This window comes from Neodiprion lecontei, chromosome 6 (assembly GCF_021901455.1).
Source record: "Neodiprion lecontei isolate iyNeoLeco1 chromosome 6, iyNeoLeco1.1, whole genome shotgun sequence".
In the NCBI taxonomy this organism is placed as follows: Eukaryota; Metazoa; Arthropoda; class Insecta; order Hymenoptera; family Diprionidae; genus Neodiprion; species Neodiprion lecontei.
In genome coordinates, this window is record NC_060265.1 from 5,316,284 (window position 1) to 5,335,160 (window position 18,877).

At 37.3% G+C, this 18,877-nt stretch overlaps 3 protein-coding genes across 10 annotated transcripts in view; 2 read left to right on the forward strand and 1 right to left on the reverse strand.

Annotated features, from left to right (window-relative positions):
- Positions 1 to 3,067, forward strand: part of LOC107222422 (transcriptional regulator ovo) — a 64,587-nt gene extending 61,520 nt beyond the window's left edge. For 2 of the 5 annotated variants that reach the window (XM_015661784.2, XM_015661786.2), the window contains 5 exons: positions 79 to 362; positions 456 to 703; positions 1,423 to 1,560; positions 1,651 to 1,950; positions 2,150 to 3,067. In XM_015661784.2, coding sequence (XP_015517270.2) covers positions 79 to 362; positions 456 to 703; positions 1,423 to 1,560; positions 1,651 to 1,950; positions 2,150 to 2,320 — 1,141 coding nt within the window. In that variant the 3' untranslated portion in view covers positions 2,321 to 3,067. The remainder of the gene's footprint in view (positions 1 to 78; positions 363 to 455; positions 704 to 1,422; positions 1,561 to 1,650; positions 1,951 to 2,149) is intronic. The other 3 variants (XM_015661785.2, XM_015661787.2, XM_015661788.2) reach the window with 2 other exon arrangements.
- A 281-nt stretch (positions 3,068 to 3,348) lies between these two features.
- On the reverse strand, positions 3,349 to 18,460 carry LOC107222424 (glutamine-dependent NAD(+) synthetase). 4 transcript variants are annotated; one of them, XM_046743384.1, is made up of 14 exons: positions 18,354 to 18,460; positions 18,101 to 18,180; positions 9,997 to 10,185; positions 9,667 to 9,922; positions 9,389 to 9,581; positions 9,086 to 9,326; positions 8,752 to 8,988; positions 8,566 to 8,681; positions 8,165 to 8,469; positions 7,848 to 8,056; positions 7,513 to 7,738; positions 7,248 to 7,424; positions 4,997 to 5,099; positions 3,349 to 4,800 (listed from the first exon to the last, which is right to left on the reverse strand). In XM_046743384.1, the coding sequence occupies exons 2-14, from the start codon at positions 18,178 to 18,180 to the stop codon at positions 4,772 to 4,774; spliced, it is 2,361 nt and encodes a 786-aa protein (XP_046599340.1). In that variant the 5' UTR covers positions 18,354 to 18,460; the 3' UTR covers positions 3,349 to 4,771. The 4 variants fall into 4 exon arrangements, with proteins under 4 accessions (XP_046599340.1, XP_046599341.1, XP_015517276.2 ...); XM_046743385.1 differs by lacking the exons at positions 18,101 to 18,180; positions 18,354 to 18,460 and adding exons at positions 14,065 to 14,121; positions 14,227 to 14,498; XM_046743386.1 differs by lacking the exon at positions 3,349 to 4,800 and adding an exon at positions 6,825 to 6,863.
- LOC107222409 (cytosolic carboxypeptidase 2) lies at positions 11,844 to 17,762 on the forward strand. The gene is made up of 16 exons (XM_015661769.2): positions 11,844 to 12,072; positions 13,107 to 13,297; positions 13,362 to 13,514; positions 13,614 to 13,897; positions 13,993 to 14,139; positions 14,203 to 14,311; positions 14,461 to 14,706; positions 14,787 to 14,956; positions 15,074 to 15,236; positions 15,315 to 15,542; positions 15,787 to 15,878; positions 15,969 to 16,182; positions 16,263 to 16,383; positions 16,448 to 16,640; positions 16,731 to 16,937; positions 17,010 to 17,762. The coding sequence occupies exons 1-16, from the start codon at positions 12,003 to 12,005 to the stop codon at positions 17,542 to 17,544; spliced, it is 3,123 nt and encodes a 1,040-aa protein (XP_015517255.2). The 5' UTR covers positions 11,844 to 12,002; the 3' UTR covers positions 17,545 to 17,762.
- Positions 18,461 to 18,877: the final 417 nt, after the last annotated feature.

An 18,877-nucleotide genomic window follows, 5' to 3' on the forward strand; every position in this document is an offset into this window, starting at 1 on the left:
GTAAGAGGAAAACACCGAGAAACCGACGACACCTGGATTCGGTAACGCCAAGATTCGAACGTACGACAAGAAACTTAGCGATTCTCTGTTTTATTGCAGGAACTACACCACGACTCAGCACTTCAACGGCACCTCGAAGATACCATCCACCCTCAACTATCCTCCCGGCGAATCCAGCTATCAAACTCTTCCCAAAGAACGCCCAGAACTGGCTCTCCACATAAACCAGCAACAGTCGAACGAGCCCCAACTTCAGCAGCTACAGATTCAGGTCCAACTTCAACAGCAGGGTGCCTCGTCCTCGCCCCATCAACACCATCATCAGAGTCTTCTCAGTCCTGGTCTCAGTTTCACCGGAAGTGGTAAATGCCCGATCGCGCGATGAAAAAAATTCTTTGCCCTTCGGTATTCGTTCTCATGTACGGTTTTGTCGCACGAACTTGTCATGCTTTCAGGTCTTGACCTCGACTCGGCCAGTAGTGCCGGTGGCAGTCTGCCCAGCCCCGGAGCCGCTAGCTGCTCCCTCGACACCGCCTCGGCCAGCGTGTCATCGCCCAGCACCATGATGGACCATGGCCAAGTACCCAGCCCGGCCAGTGTCACCGCCAGCGTGAGTGCAACTTCCGCAATCTCCAATTCCAAACATACCTCCCCGGTCGGAGATCCCCCGCTACCACAGCGCGTCAACGTCCTTCAGCAGCGGGTAAGCACCCTGGATCGATAGAGGCAAACGCATACGTAGTAAATTCCCTATTCGCGAAAAGATACGTTAACTCACCAAGTATCCTGGTACGGTTTGAATTTTTGGCAGGAGAAAATTGAAGACCGTTTTCCAAATGCGGAAGTTATCTCAGCGAACACTCTGGGGTACCAGCTGTATAGGTATTATTAATCTTTGATAATAGGGCACGGCAGATTCGCTAAGACGTAGTGTCCATGATCTGTCGTAAAGAATTAAACAATATGAACTATGTAGGTATATCATGTACAAACACCTGGTAGCTAAAGACGTCAACGGTCAAACGACATCGATGAATGCTAACGTAAGTGCTGTAGTAATGTTCTACCGATTTATTTCGTCGGTATACGATAACACCGTGATGAGATTTTTCAAAAAACATTGGACACCCTCATGATGAGGATCATTTTAACGCTAGCGTAATGACGATTTTACAGCGGTATCCGTTATCGAAATTAGTACGGCCACGAGTCGATGAACTGTTTCCTAATTTGATAATGTAGGAAACGTTGGTTGATATTGATTTCGTGAAAAAGTATCTCATACACACTTCGAACCCTGTTTACGATGGATCACCTATATGCAATGCCAATCATCTTGAGTGCTTTACCGACCGCGCTGGGCCACGTATTTCGGTTTTGAAATTCCGCTAAGAAAAATGTCTCTGCATTTTTTGATTACAGTTGGGACTTCCGGGCGATGTACAGCTTGAATTTGTAAACGGTGGACACGGTATTAAAAATCCATTAGCGGTCGAAGGTCAGCGGCAAGCGGCGGCGACTCGTGAAGAAGAAAAAACCGCGCGCCCAGCACCTGGCAAAGTAAGTCAATAGTCGAGGATTTCGCTGTAATCCCGCGAACGGATCCCCAAAACATCGGTTACTGATAATCATTTACTCAATCTACTTCAGGACGACGATCCAAACAGATTCACCTGCCGCGTATGCAGCAAAAACTTCAGTCTTCAGAGACTCCTTAACCGCCACATGAAATGTCACAGCGATGTGAAACGCTACCTCTGCACATTTTGCGGAAAGGGATTCAACGACACCTTCGACCTTAAAAGGCACACCAGAACGCACACAGGCGTCCGACCTTACAAGTGCAATCTTTGCGAGAAGAGCTTTACCCAGCGTTGTTCTCTAGAGAGTCACTGTCTCAAGGTCCACGGTGTTCAGCATCAGTACGCCTACAAAGAACGCCGCACTAAGGTGAGTTGGGTGTCCTCGAGGATTAAGGGGTTACGGTCAATAATTTCGTTGCAAGGAAGGCTGAGACTTCAACCTGCAGTATGACTTCACAATGAAAACGAAAGAATTTCTTGAGCTGTCTTTTATTTTAATAATATCTGGCATAAAAATAAAAACAAATATGTATCAGTTCCGATGTTGAATCAAAAAAATCTAACAGGTGTACGTCTGCGAGGAGTGCGGCCACACGACGCAAGAACCGGAAGTCCACTACCTACACCTTAAAGACAAGCACCCGTATAGTCCGGCTCTCCTAAAGTTCTACGACAAACGTCACTTCAAGTTCACAAATAGCAACTTCGCTAACATGCTGCTGCAAGTTCGCACGTAAGTCCAAGTCTGAGAAATCAGAGAGGTGCGTATAGAGAAAGCGGAGAAGGGGGAACAAATGAAGAAAAATTAGGGGAGTTAGGTGGAGGTGCGGCCCGATGGCTGGCAGAATTTTTAAAATCTGAAAATCGACTAGTTCTGCAAATGACGGTCGTTTCTGGGTTTTCAAAAAGCGCAAGGCCATCGTTGGGACACATATGATGACCTGAGTCTAACGCCGGCATATTTCACGGCCGCGTTTTGAGGGAAAGGGAGTGAGTCGTATGCAAAAATCGTGTTTCTTATTTTCCATCTCTTGATGCGGGGCGTGAAATGGGCAGGCAGTAGGCCTTTTATTTAATTTTAAGGTAACTTTTAGCGGCAGTATTTAACTTTAATTATAATTAATGATTATTCAGGACTATAGTAAGTTAATCGTATATGAAAATACGACAACAGCATAGCTGAAGTGCCTGTAAACTCGGATTCAACGTTTCAGGAATGCTTATTTCACATTTGTTTTAATTTTTTTATATTATTCTATCAATGTGCAAATGAACTGATAAAGAGACTTTTGAACGAGACTCGATGTGATTTTGGAGAGTTACGTTGCTTTCCGACTTGACGGGCGGGGGGCAAAAGATCTCGACTTTCGTCTCCAGGAATTGATGTAAACGAGAGACTATCATGATGATTTTCTCGTTGCGTAAAGTAACGACGTCGCAGATCTTTTGCAGCACCGCATATGTAATAATTTGCCGTGGCTATTGCATCTTAGAAGACTTTATTGTACAGTTCAGGCATGAATTACAGCTGTAAACAATTTTTTTAATTTAAATCATTATCTATAATAATAAGCCTATCTATAATAACAGTTTCATTCGTCCTCATCCAAAACTCTCATTTGAAATTATTTAACACTACTAGTATGTCCGTGTAATTTGACATTGATTTGACGATAAAAAAAAAATAAAACGAGTATCAACCTTGATCATTCCTCGCATCTTCATTTATGACATAATTATCACAATTTGTTTTTTCATTTTTTCGTTTATTCAATACTTTTGTTTCTTAATTCATCACATGCATAGAATAATCGCTATCACATAGTCGAAACGGGGATTTGTGCAATTTGGTGGTAGATTTAGAGTTAAATACACACATCACACTGAGAAGACGTATAAACAGTGAACATAACGCACACCGCGCACAAATTACAGTATCAATAGGTAAACCGTATAGAGTTAAAGTACCTAAACACTATACACAGGCGAACAAGGTGCAAATGTTTTAAGGTACTTTACCAATTGATTATATACAGCAATATGGATAGTAGTTGAAAATATGAAAAAGCAAAAAGAAACTCAATATGCAACAGCGGACGAAGAATAAGTAATGTTACTCTCGAAGAAGGTGCTAAAGTCCATCCATTATATTACCTATATATTTGATAAATATTAGGAGTAACTATAGCCGATCAAAGAACGATCAAAACAAGGTTTTAGGGTACAGAGACGAAAAATTTCATGAAAGAGAAAATGAAAAACATTAATGATAGGAAGAATCGATCGAACAACGTTACTGTACATATTTATAATGTACATAATTAATAAAACTGTTCCACAGATTTCGGTATTCAGAGATTGGTGAAAACCTCACTCTTGTCTCTCGTCCGTGTTAGTCCATTTTGTTCAAGCGAGCCGCGTTCGAAAAATGTATATACATAATCTAAGTTAAACGTTTGGAAAGAATAACTCTCGCCTTGTAAACCATTTTTTTTTTTCGTCTGAATATTAATATAGACAAATTGTACCTTGTGACAGATATTTTTTTGTACAATAGGATGAAAATTCGTAATCCATTTTTAAGTCTTAGAAATACTCAAGTTATAATCGTATTTACTGAAATATAATCTATTATTTAATTTACATCCAGTATTGTTTCATATATGATAATAATATTATATTTATCGTCGTTAACTTTTAATAGAATCATTTCCGCAAAAGATTCGAACGAAGATAGAGCTATTCATAAGCACATTATAGAAATGTGTATGAATATATTGCAGAACGTCGTGATTATTAATCTACGCACGTTGAAAGGTCTGTCTCGAACGTGGTTATGCATTCTGTATGTAGAAGTTAAAGAGATAATAAAAAAAATCTTAATTTAAGCATATTAGAAACCTTTGGTCCACACAGTGTTGGTATTTAAAATTAAGGAAACATACATAATTTATTTATAAAATCTGTACTTTCAATACATTTCGGTATGAAAATAATCATGGTAAACTTATTTTATTTTTTTTATTTTTGCCTCTAAAACCAACTGTCTGTATGAGTATCCTTAAGAATTCACATGGGACGGAAACTCATATCATTCCGATCAGTTCCTACATTTTGTAAGGGTACGCTTACCGATATACGTATTTATATATCAGAAGGTATCGTGTATGATAGACATAAGATTATTATTAAACCACAACACCGTGATGGGTTTTGTCTGAAAAAAAATATTCGTCAATCTTTAATGAGTAATTTTCAATCGTCTGTCAAAGTAATTCATGTTTATTTAACGATCGTCCATTCGTTGAGTTGAAAGTGAATCGAGCATTTATGCAACAAACGAAATTTTCAACTATCTAATTCAGAAAAACAATGGAAAATGTTTGATAAGGCGAATTTTGAGTTTTACTTACTCGTTGTATTAAGTCGAATAGGAGGAAGAGTAGACTTTGCTGAAACACTGGGTTCGTTATTTTGTGCCCGGTGCGTCTTATCATCAGAGCCTATTCGTCTGAGCTGTAATCGAGATGGAAAACATGTATTATCATAGTTTATCTATTATAGAATCTTGGTGATCGGTCAATTAAGTAAACGTATTCTTAGTTAACGTTTCGACCCGGATATGGGCCCTCCTCAGAACGATTTATTTATTTAACTGTCAAGAACAACAAAAAATTTTTTCTTAAATAATAATACTAGAAGTACAATCGGACATTAAATATTGTAGATGTAATACTCTTAGGGCTATTATATATTATTGGTTAGTGAGAACAATTTGATTAATTGGAAAAAGAAAGGCTTAAAGCGTTATTTACCTTTTTTTAAAAGTAAGTGGACAAAGATGTAGTCGAATTCACAATTTACAATTAGTGGAGACAATGTTCTTTGAGTTCAATGTTAATTTGCAAAGTGTCCAAGAAGTGGAGCTAGGCTCTTTATGACTATGTTCCTCATGTCTAACAAAAATTATTATCGGTTGAACCGATTGGGTCAACAGGTGAATAACGACTGATGGGAGAAACAAATATGATCCAGAGTGAAGGTGAACCTAATATAAACAATTATACAGAAAAACAAAAACATTTTGTGAAAAAAAATTATGTAGAAAAACTGTGTTATGGGGACAAAAATTTTGTGTATCTAGTTAAGGTTAAACAATATTTGTTGTGTGGGCGGAGATTAGAGGTTTGTAAATATTACTTAAATGTTCAACATCTTGTCGAAGATTAACGGAATTGGTGTGACCTATTTTGTAGGACATTGGATGGTGAGAATTAAAATTCAAATATCTTTGAGACCAGGTTTTTTTGTGGAACCAATCTGTTTTGATATTATTGTTGTTGTGTATCAGCAATACATCTAAGAAATTGATGGCGTCATTTTCTTCTATTTCGATAGTAAATTGTAATCGTGGATGATATCGGTTTAAAATATTAAGAGTGTGATCTATTTATATACATAGACATAGTCATAAAGAGCCTAGCTCCACTTCTTGGATACTTTGCAAATTAATTTTACTGCTAAAAAGACCTTCTTTAAAACCTTTTAACACAATGACATATTGACTGTGAAGAAACATAGTTCTTTAATCTTTTTAATTAATGACTTCCAACTATTAACTCCTACATGTAAAATAACTAGAAGATTGACATTGACTACCGTCACTCAAAGAACATTGTCTCCACTAATTGTAAATTGTGGATTCGACTACATCTTTGTCCACTTACTTTTAAAAAAATGTAAATAACACTTTAAGCCTTTCTTTTTTCAATTAATCAAATTGTTCTCACTAACCAATAATATATAATAGCCCTAAGAGTATTACATCTACAATATTTAATGTCCGATTGTACTTCTAGTATTATTATTTAAAAAAAAATTTTTTGTTGTTCTTGACAGTTAAATAAATAAATCGTTCTGAGGAGGGCCCATATCCGGGTCGAAACGTTAACTAAAAATACGTTTACTTAATTGACCGATCACCAAGATTCTATAATAGATTATATACGAGGTCGAGAATTCTTATTCATCATTATCATAGTTTCCGGTAGATTAATTATAATAGAAACATTAGAAGTAATACAACATTTCAGTTCTATTATCTCACAACTCACACGGGTAATTAGCGAAGCCAAACAAATAAAAAACGAGCAAAATATCGTTTGATAGTGATGACGATGTGCAAAGTGTATGAGAAAAAAGCAAATGCTTGTACTCAATTACTGTAAAGTACGTACGTACTTTCACTTAAGTTGGTTCGGACCCATTCGCTCGTAGTACCTAGATTAATATCCTCATGTTATTCACAAGAAAATGAGAATGAATGAAGTAGAAGAATTAGTCTCATTTACGTGTTCAGCCAAAAAGTTTTCTCTGAGTAGTTGTTACAATCAGATTTCAGTTAAACTTTGTGAAAAACTAAAAAGTGCACTTCAAAAACGTTGTGAGAGCGTTTCGTAATAATATCTACTCAAATCTAAAAGCCAATTTGTATGCTACCCGAACACGAATATCATTTACCACGAAAGTATATCTCTTACTATTGACACGCGAACAATGAGATTGCATCTGATTTTCCATGCCAACCGTTCCCCGTTGCCTCTTAGCAACTCCTTCGACGGCTGAAGAACTTCGAAGCGTTTTTCCGTCTTGTAATAAACTCACCTGGTCATCGATCGCCTTAAACTGCCACTTCCAAGTGTGATTGTAAAGGAAAGGCCGATGGTCAAACCGATTATCGTCGGGACTATACGTTTCGGCGTGGCATGATGGCGTAAGGACGGTCATCTTGTGCCGATTTATCGCGTAACAGCGATAAAAATGTTTCACTTTATCGGCAATCTACGATTAAGAGAATGTAATCGTAGAAACATAGAAATGTTGCAACAATTTTAAATCTTTGTTCGAAAAAACTCAATCAATTAATCACCTCTTTAGGAGTACAATCCTCCCACATATGTAACAATTTGCAGAACATAGAAAATGGACCTGCACAATTTTGCTTTCTCAATTTTCCGAAAGCCCCGAGCTCTTTGTACGTCATTCCCATATCGATTTCGTCCAATTGAGCCAACTGACCGTGTTGTAAAGGCTCCAATTCGGCTGTAGGTGGAGCATCCAATATTGCGTCCAGGGTGTGCATGTTATGTTTCTTTCTGAAATATTCCTACAACTTGTAGACACGAAATTCAATATTTTTTTTTACATTAGAATAAAGTTTTTCCAATATTTCTGGGTCATTCGCGAATCCGTTAATTCTCTTACCTAAAGTAGATGAGAAACTTCTTCAGATCAGTCTTTGTTACCCCTCCAATTGGATTGACGTCCGCACTACTGCAGTCATATTTAGTAAAGTAGCCCCTCAAAGCCTCGTCTACATTACCACTTCCCAATACCAAAAGCCCACCAGGTCTCCCTCTAACCCATAACATCAGTTGCGCAAACAGATAGGCAATAACCATTCGTAAGCGAGCCTGCACAATTCATTCATTTCGAGTTAATGTTCACTGACAATGGGTCAAATTGTTTTCGTACTAATTGTTTATTAAGATATTGACTGTAAGTGTTTAATTAAACATTGCCTGAATATTTTGGAGTGCCAAGCTTTCCCTTGGCGAGCCACCGTGCACTTTAAATCTTGGCGTCAATTTGGTAACTTGTTGAAATATGCCAAGAACTGCAGAGACTGCTGTATCAATAACAATACCGTGATGATACGCGCCGATTTGACTGGCCAGTTCAGCAGCTCGCGTCTTTGTTTCAATTGAAGAATTTTCTGTAGCCATGTAGCAAGTGAACAGAATAACGTTACATAACTGCTTCGGATCAGTGGGAACGTATTCACCATCACCCACGATTTTTCTTATATCCGAAAGAACTTGGGAATCTATAATTAATTGTACAAATTAGGATACACCTGGGATTGCGAAAGTTCCGCGAGTCTCCAAATTTTCCCAGATACTGTATCAGACAAATAACTTGCCGCCTTTGCTGACAGAGCTGACGATCATGTCGCACATCGAATAAACCAAACACGCAACAGCGGTTGAATCTACACCGCCACTGAGAGGTAAGAAAAAACCTCCCTGACAAGATCGCCTGTAAGATAACAAGGTATGCATTAAATCATTTTGTGACCCTTAATGATGTTACGATTTATATATCAAACCTCAAATAATCCCACAACCAGCAAGCCGGAGCCAGAGAGATTTCTTCTTCTGGGGTGTGATACCTCCACCTCGACGACTCATTTTCCTCCATTGAATAATAATCACAACTAATTGGAATAGTTGGACGGTTTGAAATTACACCGTCAGATGTTAATGCATAGTCAACCTTAACCCGAGGGTAAGGTTGAGCTCTCGCAGCTAAGTGTGTTCGAGACCTGATATTGTTTCGATAAGACCTGCGGCGAAAAAACCATTTTAAGACTATTGTTTTTTTTAAAGATGACCTTTTCATATCTTCTACACATTCTACATCAAAAGCTCACTCCAGCTTGCCTTATATCTTCCAAATCAAGCGTCGCTACCGTTACTTCAACATCCTGGAGGGCAAACTCTTTTCCACGATTCAATATTTTACCATTCAAAGTAATACTCGAACCACCGTTGAAATAAATCCGAGCACCGTCACATCCGCGCAAGTTACTGAATATGTAGCACCCGCCAGCCTTGAAGGTAGCTGCTTTCACTAGATCGACGGTAACGTAAGCCTTCCGTAGTTCAAAATGTGACCCACTTCCTGCAATAATGACATTTTTTTTAACAGATTGAAAATGGACACAGACCTCTACAATTTGTTACCATTAACAATTATTTCAACGCCATCCAGACTCATCGGTATATGATTGCTGCTCGGATTCCACAACTCTTCGCATATCTCAAAACCTATGCATGTATCCTTGGTCGAAATGATAGCGTCACCAAAAGGTACTATCGATTGGTCAGTTATAGCTGATATCATTCTAGGTAAAAAATAATCCTCAACCATACGCTCCTGCAAATTATTACAGGAAATTTTTTCTTTTCATTTTTTTCTCCGATTAGGCGCATCTTTTGACCATTGCCATAATTTCACTTACCTTAGTCCAAGCAGAAAACCATCTTGATTCTCTGTAATTCCCATCTTCGCACATTCTCATTTTTGGTCTAATCAGTAAGATCTTTTTATTTATGAAAGCTACTCTGCAATTATAATTCACATTCTTGTGCATAACAGGCATCCCAACATCGATCAATATATCCTCGCATATTGGTGATTTTAGAAGCTCGGCTAATACTTCCCAGCTATGCAACAGCGTGTCTGATTCATAAAAGTGATCCTCGCAACTATAACCACTGTGAGAAAAGGTTTGAGGTACCGCAAATTGCTTTTTTATTTTCATTTCTTTGACAAATATTCATTAGTTTACCATATTTCAAGCTCTGGACCGCTTCTATAAGTTGCTCCCATCTCCTTGGCTTGCTGTATACTTTGAAATATCCTTCTTAGGTTCCCATCAAAGTCCATCGCCCATTGGTTCAGCGTGCAAGCTGCTACTGTCACAGTTCGCCCCATATTCCAAGTATTAGTCCCTTTGATAAATTTTATACGTTCAGCACTGCAATGTGAAATTGGAGTTTTCAAAACCTAGATACCACATAATGTAGAATAACGATGAATTAAATCAATCAATAAATCCGGGATAGGCTTCTACGTATATATAAAAAAACTGAAATATCGTTAAGAAATGTAAACAAATCTCCTCAAGTAAATGCTAGCTATATCTAATAAGCAGTTCGACTGTAATTATAATTCCGACTCTTTTCATAAATCTACAATGCCAGGAGAATCTGCCTGCACATTAGCTCGTGCTATAATGAATTTGATTGATCAATACTTTAGAACTTACACAGGAATGCTAGATAGAAAACAGATTTCATTAATATTTTCACCTTTCTCAAATATCACCATTCCACTTTAGTTTTGTAGTTTTCAATATAATGGGATAGACCATTTCAAAAAATATCAACTGATGATTACAATTGCCTGACTTAAAACGTGCAAATTAACGTGACTCAGGCAGAAAAGGAAGAATAGGAATAAATCAATGTTAGTCTGTTGTGATTCATTTTTTGGTAAAATTGTTAACTTGCTTGAAACTGACGTCAGTGGAGCAGATTATCTGACGCAGCAATGTTATTAGTAGCAGCCATCAATCATGATCCATTAATGGAATATTTAAAATTCCTTTGAAGTTTGAAATCTATATCGCCTCATATTCCAGCGTGCTGACGTAGGAGATAGTCAACAAACTGTGTGTGTGTACGCGGAACACCTGTTATAATTTTATGCCATATACATGTAAATTGAACCCTTTCTGATTCAGAAAGATATCAGAACAGACTAGTACTGTGAAGAAAAAGCTCGAAAGTAAGGAGGTTTGATAGGCGAAAAAGAAGAACCTGACGGTAACTGGTACTAGAATAATATCGGTATGCGAGTGTAATAGATAGAAAATAACGCTTCTAGAATTTGCAAGTAATTTAACACCATCAGCAAAATGCATCTGAAGGTCGTTTGATTTAGATAAAGTTGTATACAAGTTAGAAAAAATTCATTTCTTCACCTCACACAAGCAAAGGCACGTTACCTCACGCAATCATACTCACCTAAGGTAATGCGAGACCTAAATAGATCAAAACCTAATCAAAGTAGACCGTTCAAATATCAATATTTCTCTGCATCGCCTTGTACATATAACAGATACCAATGCAAGCAACCCTCCAAGCAACCATTGGCTCCACCCCCTGCTTTGATGGTTGTTAGGGAATAGTTATACACAGGTCAATCTACTAGCCAAGAGTTAACTTGCAGCTTGGAAGCCCAGGTGCAAAGTGAAAGAGCAACGGCTATGTGGAACAAAAACTGCGATTATTTATAAAGGAATCTTTTTTTATTTTTGTAAAATAATTCGTACAAGAAGCTGCGTGTGATAATGTTAAAAGCTAAAAACTACTGATGACGCAATCATATTTAAATACTAAATAATAAAATCCTTATAACATCTACTTAACAATCATCAGAAATGATTTAAGAAACAGATCAATTCTGCTGTCCTGTAGACCCCAGTAAAAATTTTTTCAAGAATGACTGTCTATTATTACCAAAATAAACAAAGCAGTACGCTACATAGGCTGTAATGTTTTATACTAGTTACAAAATGATATAATGTGTAACGCTTACTGAAAAAAAAAGAACATTTCACCAAAACTACAGGCCCTAGATTTAAAATTTAGACTGGTGCATTGATAGTTGGAAATGTATGTATAGTGAATGGCACATTAAATTGAAAAGGCCAAGGACCAATAATGATAAATGAAGAAATTATAATGTTAGTCAAGTTGTTCAAATTGTTTGGCGTCGAAGCGCTGAGAAATGGATTTCGCTGTAAACAGCAGAGTGAAAGAACTTCAAGCAGCTCTATTTCCAATTCACCCAATTCCAAGTGAGTTTAATTGCGTAATGCGAAAGCTTGTTTATCAAGATAAAGTCAAGTCAGTATCACCAACTTATAAATGGCTATTTTTCATCCAAGTATTATAGAACAGAAAAGGTAGAGAGTGTATGTCCATTTTTCAGCATCGTTACATAACACCGCATCATTCGAAGTTAAAAACACAATGCCGGACTATTGCGAATTGGTATCCGAACGTACAGAAAGAATTGGTGAATATTCTACGGAATGGCAATGAGAACACAAACTTATTTTCAACTAGAAATAGTTTTTAGAAGCCAAATAAATTTGTTTGTAGTTCCACATTCATATGTTAGAAAAACAAAACTGGAGAAACATGTTTCAACGAATGACCTCATCTGTTATCTTTTATATTCATTATTTGCCGTTAGTAGCTGTTAAATTAATCAAAATCTCTGTATTGCAATTCTATCTTGCTTAGATTCATTTGTCACAAACATGTTGCCTGCAACCTCAACGTTAGCCACACATAAAGCACAAAAAACGTATCATTATATTAGTCAAATTCATGCTTTTCATTATGAAACAGAACCTTACGATTAGTTTGACAATTCAAAACTGGCACGTAAAAGTATTATTTTATTAGAAAAAAATAAGCAATCGAAATAATGGGATTAACATGTAAATATTTTATTTACTATTTTTACAGTTCTAACTATTATGAACCAGAGAATGCTAATATATATCAAACTTAATTACAACAATTAGACAGTGCGCCTCAACTTTTTGCGAGCGTGACTGTGATCCACTTACAATCTGATGTGTGTGTTTAAACCTTTATCTATGATCAATGAAGCATTTCCTATACAAGCCTAAATGAATGAGCAAAATAATACAGTGATCCTTCAAGTGGGAATACAATAATCTATAGCAATACAATAATAATAGCACTGATAAAGTTAGAATAAACATACAGACAAATTGCGTTAGACACTAGTTCTAGCAATAAGGTTTATTCATTTAAATTTATCAAATTTTGTTAATCAATAGGGTCTTATTCGCAGACAGTTACATCACAAGCCAATGCCTACAAGGTCGTCTCGGCATTACGAGAAGAGATATAGAAACTGCTTTGAATTTGTCTGCAAGTGTTGCGAGATACCGAGACTCCAAAGAAGCCTTTCCAACTATACCAGATGCCCATTCTGGCATCGATGGTATAACACAAGAAGCGAGATGGCCGACAGAGTGTCAAGTAAGATCTTCTAGCTTTCTTAATTTTCATTATTTGAAACTTATTAAAGTTAGAGTGATATTAGGTAATACAGGAGAGGATACGCCATATAGAATATTTTCCGGCTACACCAGAACCATATTATGTGCCGAGTGGAAAAGAACCAAAGCCAAAACCAATTGGAGAGGAATCCGGAACAGTCATTTTTCGATACTGCCCTATGAGTGCCACAAATTATGTACGTATCAACTAATTCTGCTAATGATTCTTTTTTATCGAAGAAGATAAAATTCAAAACCATTGGCAATATTAGACAAAGCTGAATTGCATGTTACAGTTCAGCAGATCATGTATCGGCGGGACCATTTTTATACAGGAGCCAATAACAAGTGCATCAAACACAAATTTGAATTGCCTAGATAACTCTGTAGCAAATAATTTCGCTAACTGTAATTCGGACCTAAAATTTGAATCGAGATTTGAATCTGGAAACTTGGGCAAGGTCATTAAAATAACGGACACTTACTATCAACTTCACTTGAGGAAGGATCTTTATACTCAAAGACACATGCAATGGTATTATTTTAGAATATCAAACACCAAAAGTAGGACAATATACAGGTCAGTTGTAATCTCATTACAGACAAGAATAGGTGTGTACAAAAAACATTTACAAACAGATGAATCCGATACTTTCAATCTATTGTTAACAACAGGTTGTCCATTGTAAATTTTTGTAAAGAAGATAGTTTGTATAATGAAGGACTAAAGCCTCTGCTATACTCTACCAAAGATGCATCGTTGCACGCTGTCGGGTGGAGAAGGTGCGGCGACAACATCACCTACTACAAGAACGATTCCTCGTAAGTAATTAAATTATAATTTTTTTCAAATTGAACATTTTTATTCATTTGGATTTGTTTTAGCGACGAAGAGAAAGAGAAACATACGTTGACATTTAATCTGTCTTTCCCGCACGACCAGGACACTGTGTACTTAGCTCATTGTTACCCATATACATACACAGATCTTCAGGTAATGAGTGAATCGGCAATATTCAAATGTTTGTGACCACTGGAATATCAGTATTGCGCAATTTATCAACTTATGTAACGTTCATTCAGAAATTATTAATCGAACAAGAAAAACTAACAATGAACTAACGTGAGTCTAATTTCTTTCAGGAATATCTGGGTTCAATTATCAATGACCCTGCCAAAACCAAGTACACCAAACTCAGATTGTTGTGTCGAAGTCTGGCAGGAAACAATGTCTACTATCTAACTATAACCGCGCCAATGTTCAATGATGACGGAAGAAAGAAAAAAGGTGTTGTTATAACTGCACGTGTACATCCTGGGGAAACACCATCGAGTTGGATGATGAAAGGAATTATTGACTTTCTGACCGGGGATTCTAATCAGGCTAAAGTTAAATACTTTCCGATGAAATTTCTTCAGAAATCTCATCGTAGAAAAGTAATGTACTGATTATTGATACAATTTTACAGGAATTGCGGGAACGATTTATCTTCAAGTTGGTACCAATGCTAAATCCGGATGGAGTTATAGTTGGGAATAACAGATGCTCTTTGTCTGGGAAGGACTTGAATCGACAATACAGAACTGTAATGCGAGAGAGTTATCCTTCGGTATGGCATACCAAACTCATGATTCGCAGGTAAGGCACAAGGAAAGAGACGAGGAAAAATAAGCACAAAAAATGTAGCCAATTCAACATTGATAATATAGCTTTGAGTTTTCGTCATATACCTAATAATTATGCATGCAACGACAGATTGATGGAGGAATGCGGTATTGCAATATACTGCGATTTACACGCGCACTCAAGGAGACACAACATATTCATTTATGGTTGTGAAAGTAAAAGGGGTGGATCTGGTGGAAAACTGTCAGAACAAGTTTTTCCTTTAATGTTACACAAGAATGCTGCTGATAAAGTGAGTAGTCTACCGGATCATACAAGTGAATGAAACACTGAGGTGTTGGTTTTCATTTGAGAATTCAACCTGTTTCAGTTTTCATTTGAGAATTGCAAATTCCATATTGAAAAGGGAAAAGAAGGCACAGGGAGAGTAGTTGTCTGGCTAATGGGTGTTCAAAACAGTTATACCATGGAGGCTTCCTTGAGTGGTTCTAAAATTGGCTCCAGAGCTGATACGCACTTTTCGACACAAGATTACGAACAAATTGGTAAAGCTTTTTGTGAAACCCTACTGGATTTCTCCGACGAAGATCCTACGAAGGTGAGGTTTCAAGCAATCTCAGTTCTTGTATTTCATAGTAGTCATAACTATATTTATTAGAATTGTAATTCTGATTATGTTTGATGCTGCGTGGAAATTTTTGGGTAAGCTGAACTTGCAGTACTCAAAATAATGAAACTTTGCGGAAATACATTTGTTGTAACATCTTCTTACAAAATCGAAAATATCTAGAATAATTTCGGGCATGCTTCAACTTGCAGGATGAAATTGAATGTCAATGTAGGAACGACTACGAAATAAAATTCTTGCAAGACTTATGAAGGAAGGATCAAGCGCTGATGAACCAACAAATATCAATCTAACCGATTACTCTAGGTACGTTGATTAGAATAAATTTCTTTTTTTAATGCTGATTACACATTTCACTAATATTTCTTGGAATTTCTCTACTTGTGAAAATAAAAGCGATGAGGGCGATACATCCGATAGCTCATCGCAAGACGATAGACGAGAAAGGGCTGACGAAGAATCAAAACGAGATACGGATGACAGTTACCCATACCTATCTGTTCCACCGCCGTCGCCAATACTACCAAGAGCCAAAGGCAATGGAAAAATAAGAAATGGAGCGAGGAAAAAATTTTTGGAAAAGAACTCTCAAGTCAAAAAGAAAATATTGGTACAAAATTTGACTGAAAAAACTAAAACGTAGATGAATATTTGCTCACACTCGCTTCCCGTGCCATATTTGTGTTACAGACTCAAAGAGCTGTTATGGACGTACCGATTACCGATCCAGGAAGTGATTTATACGATGTCAGTGAGTCAGGAGATGAGTATTATTTGGAATCATCTATAGCAACCTCCAGGCTTCCGCAAGGTATACAAAAACCTGAAATATGATGAATTCCAGTATGATAATTCACTTGTCTTTTGAATTGTAGAGAGTCGCTCTAATTTAATGGAAAGGTCTGATATATCAGAAAAAGATGAAGATTATAGGAAAGATTCTCGCAAAGACTATTTACCATTACCATCGATAATAAGGCCTCACAGTCTGTCTTTAGGAGAGGAATTACCTCCGGCAAAGACAACTCACAAATCAAGACAGCAGCCACGTTATCTGCCTCAGCCAAAGCAAGTTTTCATTTCAAATTACCAAAAGTCAAAGAAAGGTCAATCGGTTATAAATTCATTAGGTAACATCTTGTTTCTCTATTGTTTCAGAACATCGAGACACCTGTCTCCTATATTCTCAAAGCATCAGGATGTTCAAATAAAAATGGCCTCTTTGCGTCAGCAACTTTGGACGGGCGTTCCAATGAGGAGCCAATACAAAGAAGATAGAGGAAATCCATTCATTCAAAGTTCTAATGGCTGGGGAGCATCGAGCCTGGCCTTGGCCTATCAAACCGATAGCGAAACTCTGCTAAAGTAAGAAAACAGGTTGTTGTAAGCATGAAATAACAATGGACCTTTTTAAGGCTAAAATCCAATAAATTTCAGATCTTGCTCAAAAAAATTAGAGGCATTAGACTATACTCAGAAAACGAACGGAGAGTCAAGAAAAGTAAAGAAAAAATTGCTGAAAAAGCAGGCAAAGGTAATCAACATTCTACCAATCCATGTAGATGAGGAAGAAGTCCCAAAGCCAATTAAAAAGAAAAGGACACGGCTAAGACGCCAAAAGACTGTGAATATGAACACGATTGGAGCAGAGAGTAACGCGATATCGACAAGGGCAGATAAAATAGATTCCCTAAGATTGTTCGGGATTGCAAAGCTACCGAAACCAGAAGCTAAGCACAAATCTGAATCTAAACGAAAATTCCGTAAAGGAGGTCTAGTTGTTACCGCCGCTACCAGCATGCCCAAAACAAAACAAAAGTTAATGATTGACCCCACAACAGACAGTTCTAGTTCAGATGAAGTTCAGCTTAGTGTGCGGCCAAGAACTGCGAAGAAAAAAAAGAAATCACTGGTAAAGAAGAAACGAGTACTTAGCGCCAGTGTTATGCTCGGGGCTATGGCAGTAAAATAGTAAATTTAAGAATAAGGAACCATGATAGTTCCACATTTACAATAAAAGCAAAGCCTATCACACGGCCCAGGGAACGTATCCCCATTTCCCCTGTACTTGAAAAATCGATTTAGCGTGAAAGATAATTGAACACATATTCTCGTCTACCCATTTTATACCACAGTCCCAAAAATGTAGTATACGTGTAACGAATTTAATAAAAATATACATCTCGATTAGTTCAGAGAATTTGCTTAAGACTCAGGAATATGGATTAAAAGACGCAGTAATAAAATGAAAAAAATGTGCGAAAACCGGTGAGGACAAATTTCGTAAATCTCTATTCAAATAATGGGAATTTTTAAATAGTTCAACTTAGCTTACCCTCACCTAACCTAGTTTAGCCCTGGCCGAGCCTGGGGCAAACCTAACCTGATCCGGAAGAAAAGTTGCAATATAAGAATAAGAGTGAGCTATTGAATTTAGGAGGATTGTTGAATTAGATTCGTAAAATAATTTTCGTTTTTACGACGAATATAAGTCAACGGTGAGATTTTTTAAACAGGTGTAATTTAACCTTTCAGTTCTCTGCGGCTCGCACTCTTCTCTCCGTCTGGAAGGATTTCCACTGCGGTGTTTGCGTTTCCTGTTATGCATCTACATAAATAGTGAGAAAAAAAATTATGTTCCTGGTAAAGAAAATTACTAAACAAGCAAAAAAATGCAAAACAAAAGGCTATCCTATCACGATATGTAAACTATTGTCGCATTGTTTGTAACGTGGAAGTCGATGAGTTTTTCTTCACCGTTCGCAAGTAAAATAAACTCACCCGCGGTAACTCGCAGCAGTCGTTAATCAACGGGATTACAGTACATGCATATACTGAATTCAATCACAGGACAGAAACAAAGCATTAATAGAAAATTACCTAAGTACCTTTCACTGTTCGGTAATAACACGAGTAATAACGTGATAATAGTGTGCAACCGTACAAACGTCAACGACACGCGGAGATAAAAAACTAGAGCCTAATGCAAAAGAATTCGTGGGATTCACGCATGGACTATTTTCCGTTCGAATACCACAAGCATCTCTCGCTCCATTCCCTAGGATTCCACGGGCTCAAAAACAATCGCAAGGAACCTCACGGGAAAAATCTGCGGGTTGTCTTCGTAACGTAATATCTCTCGGCCAACTTAATTACAATTACAGTGCATGAGGAATTTCTTAATTTCACCTTTCGCGAACCGCTTGCTCAAGCTGCCTCTGCAGGCCTACAGTTTTGGCACCCTCTCCGTGCTTTGCCGCCTTGAATTAATTTCAAACCAGGCAAATACTCTGACTCCAGAATCT

Bases quoted from the DNA above. Each gene is read 5' to 3' on its own strand.
- LOC107222409 (XM_015661769.2), top strand. From the start codon at position 12,003: ATGGATTTCGCTGTAAACAGCAGAGTGAAAGAACTTCAAGCAGCTCTA. The intron at 14,312-14,460 runs GTAATGAGTGAA...AATTTCTTTCAG, and splicing joins ATACATACACAGATCTTCAG to GAATATCTGGGTTCAATTAT. The intron at 16,641-16,730 runs GCAAGTTTTCAT...CTATTGTTTCAG, and splicing joins CGTTATCTGCCTCAGCCAAA to AACATCGAGACACCTGTCTC.
- LOC107222424 (XM_046743384.1), bottom strand. From the start codon at position 18,180: ATGCATAACAGGAAACGCAAACACCGCAGTGGAAATCCTTCCAGACGG. The intron at 8,470-8,565 runs GCAAGTTATTTG...AATTAATTATAG, and splicing joins CAGCTCTGTCAGCAAAGGCG to ATTCCCAAGTTCTTTCGGAT. The intron at 5,100-7,247 runs GTGAGTTTATTA...TCTCGATTACAG, and splicing joins TTAAGGCGATCGATGACCAG to CTCAGACGAATAGGCTCTGA.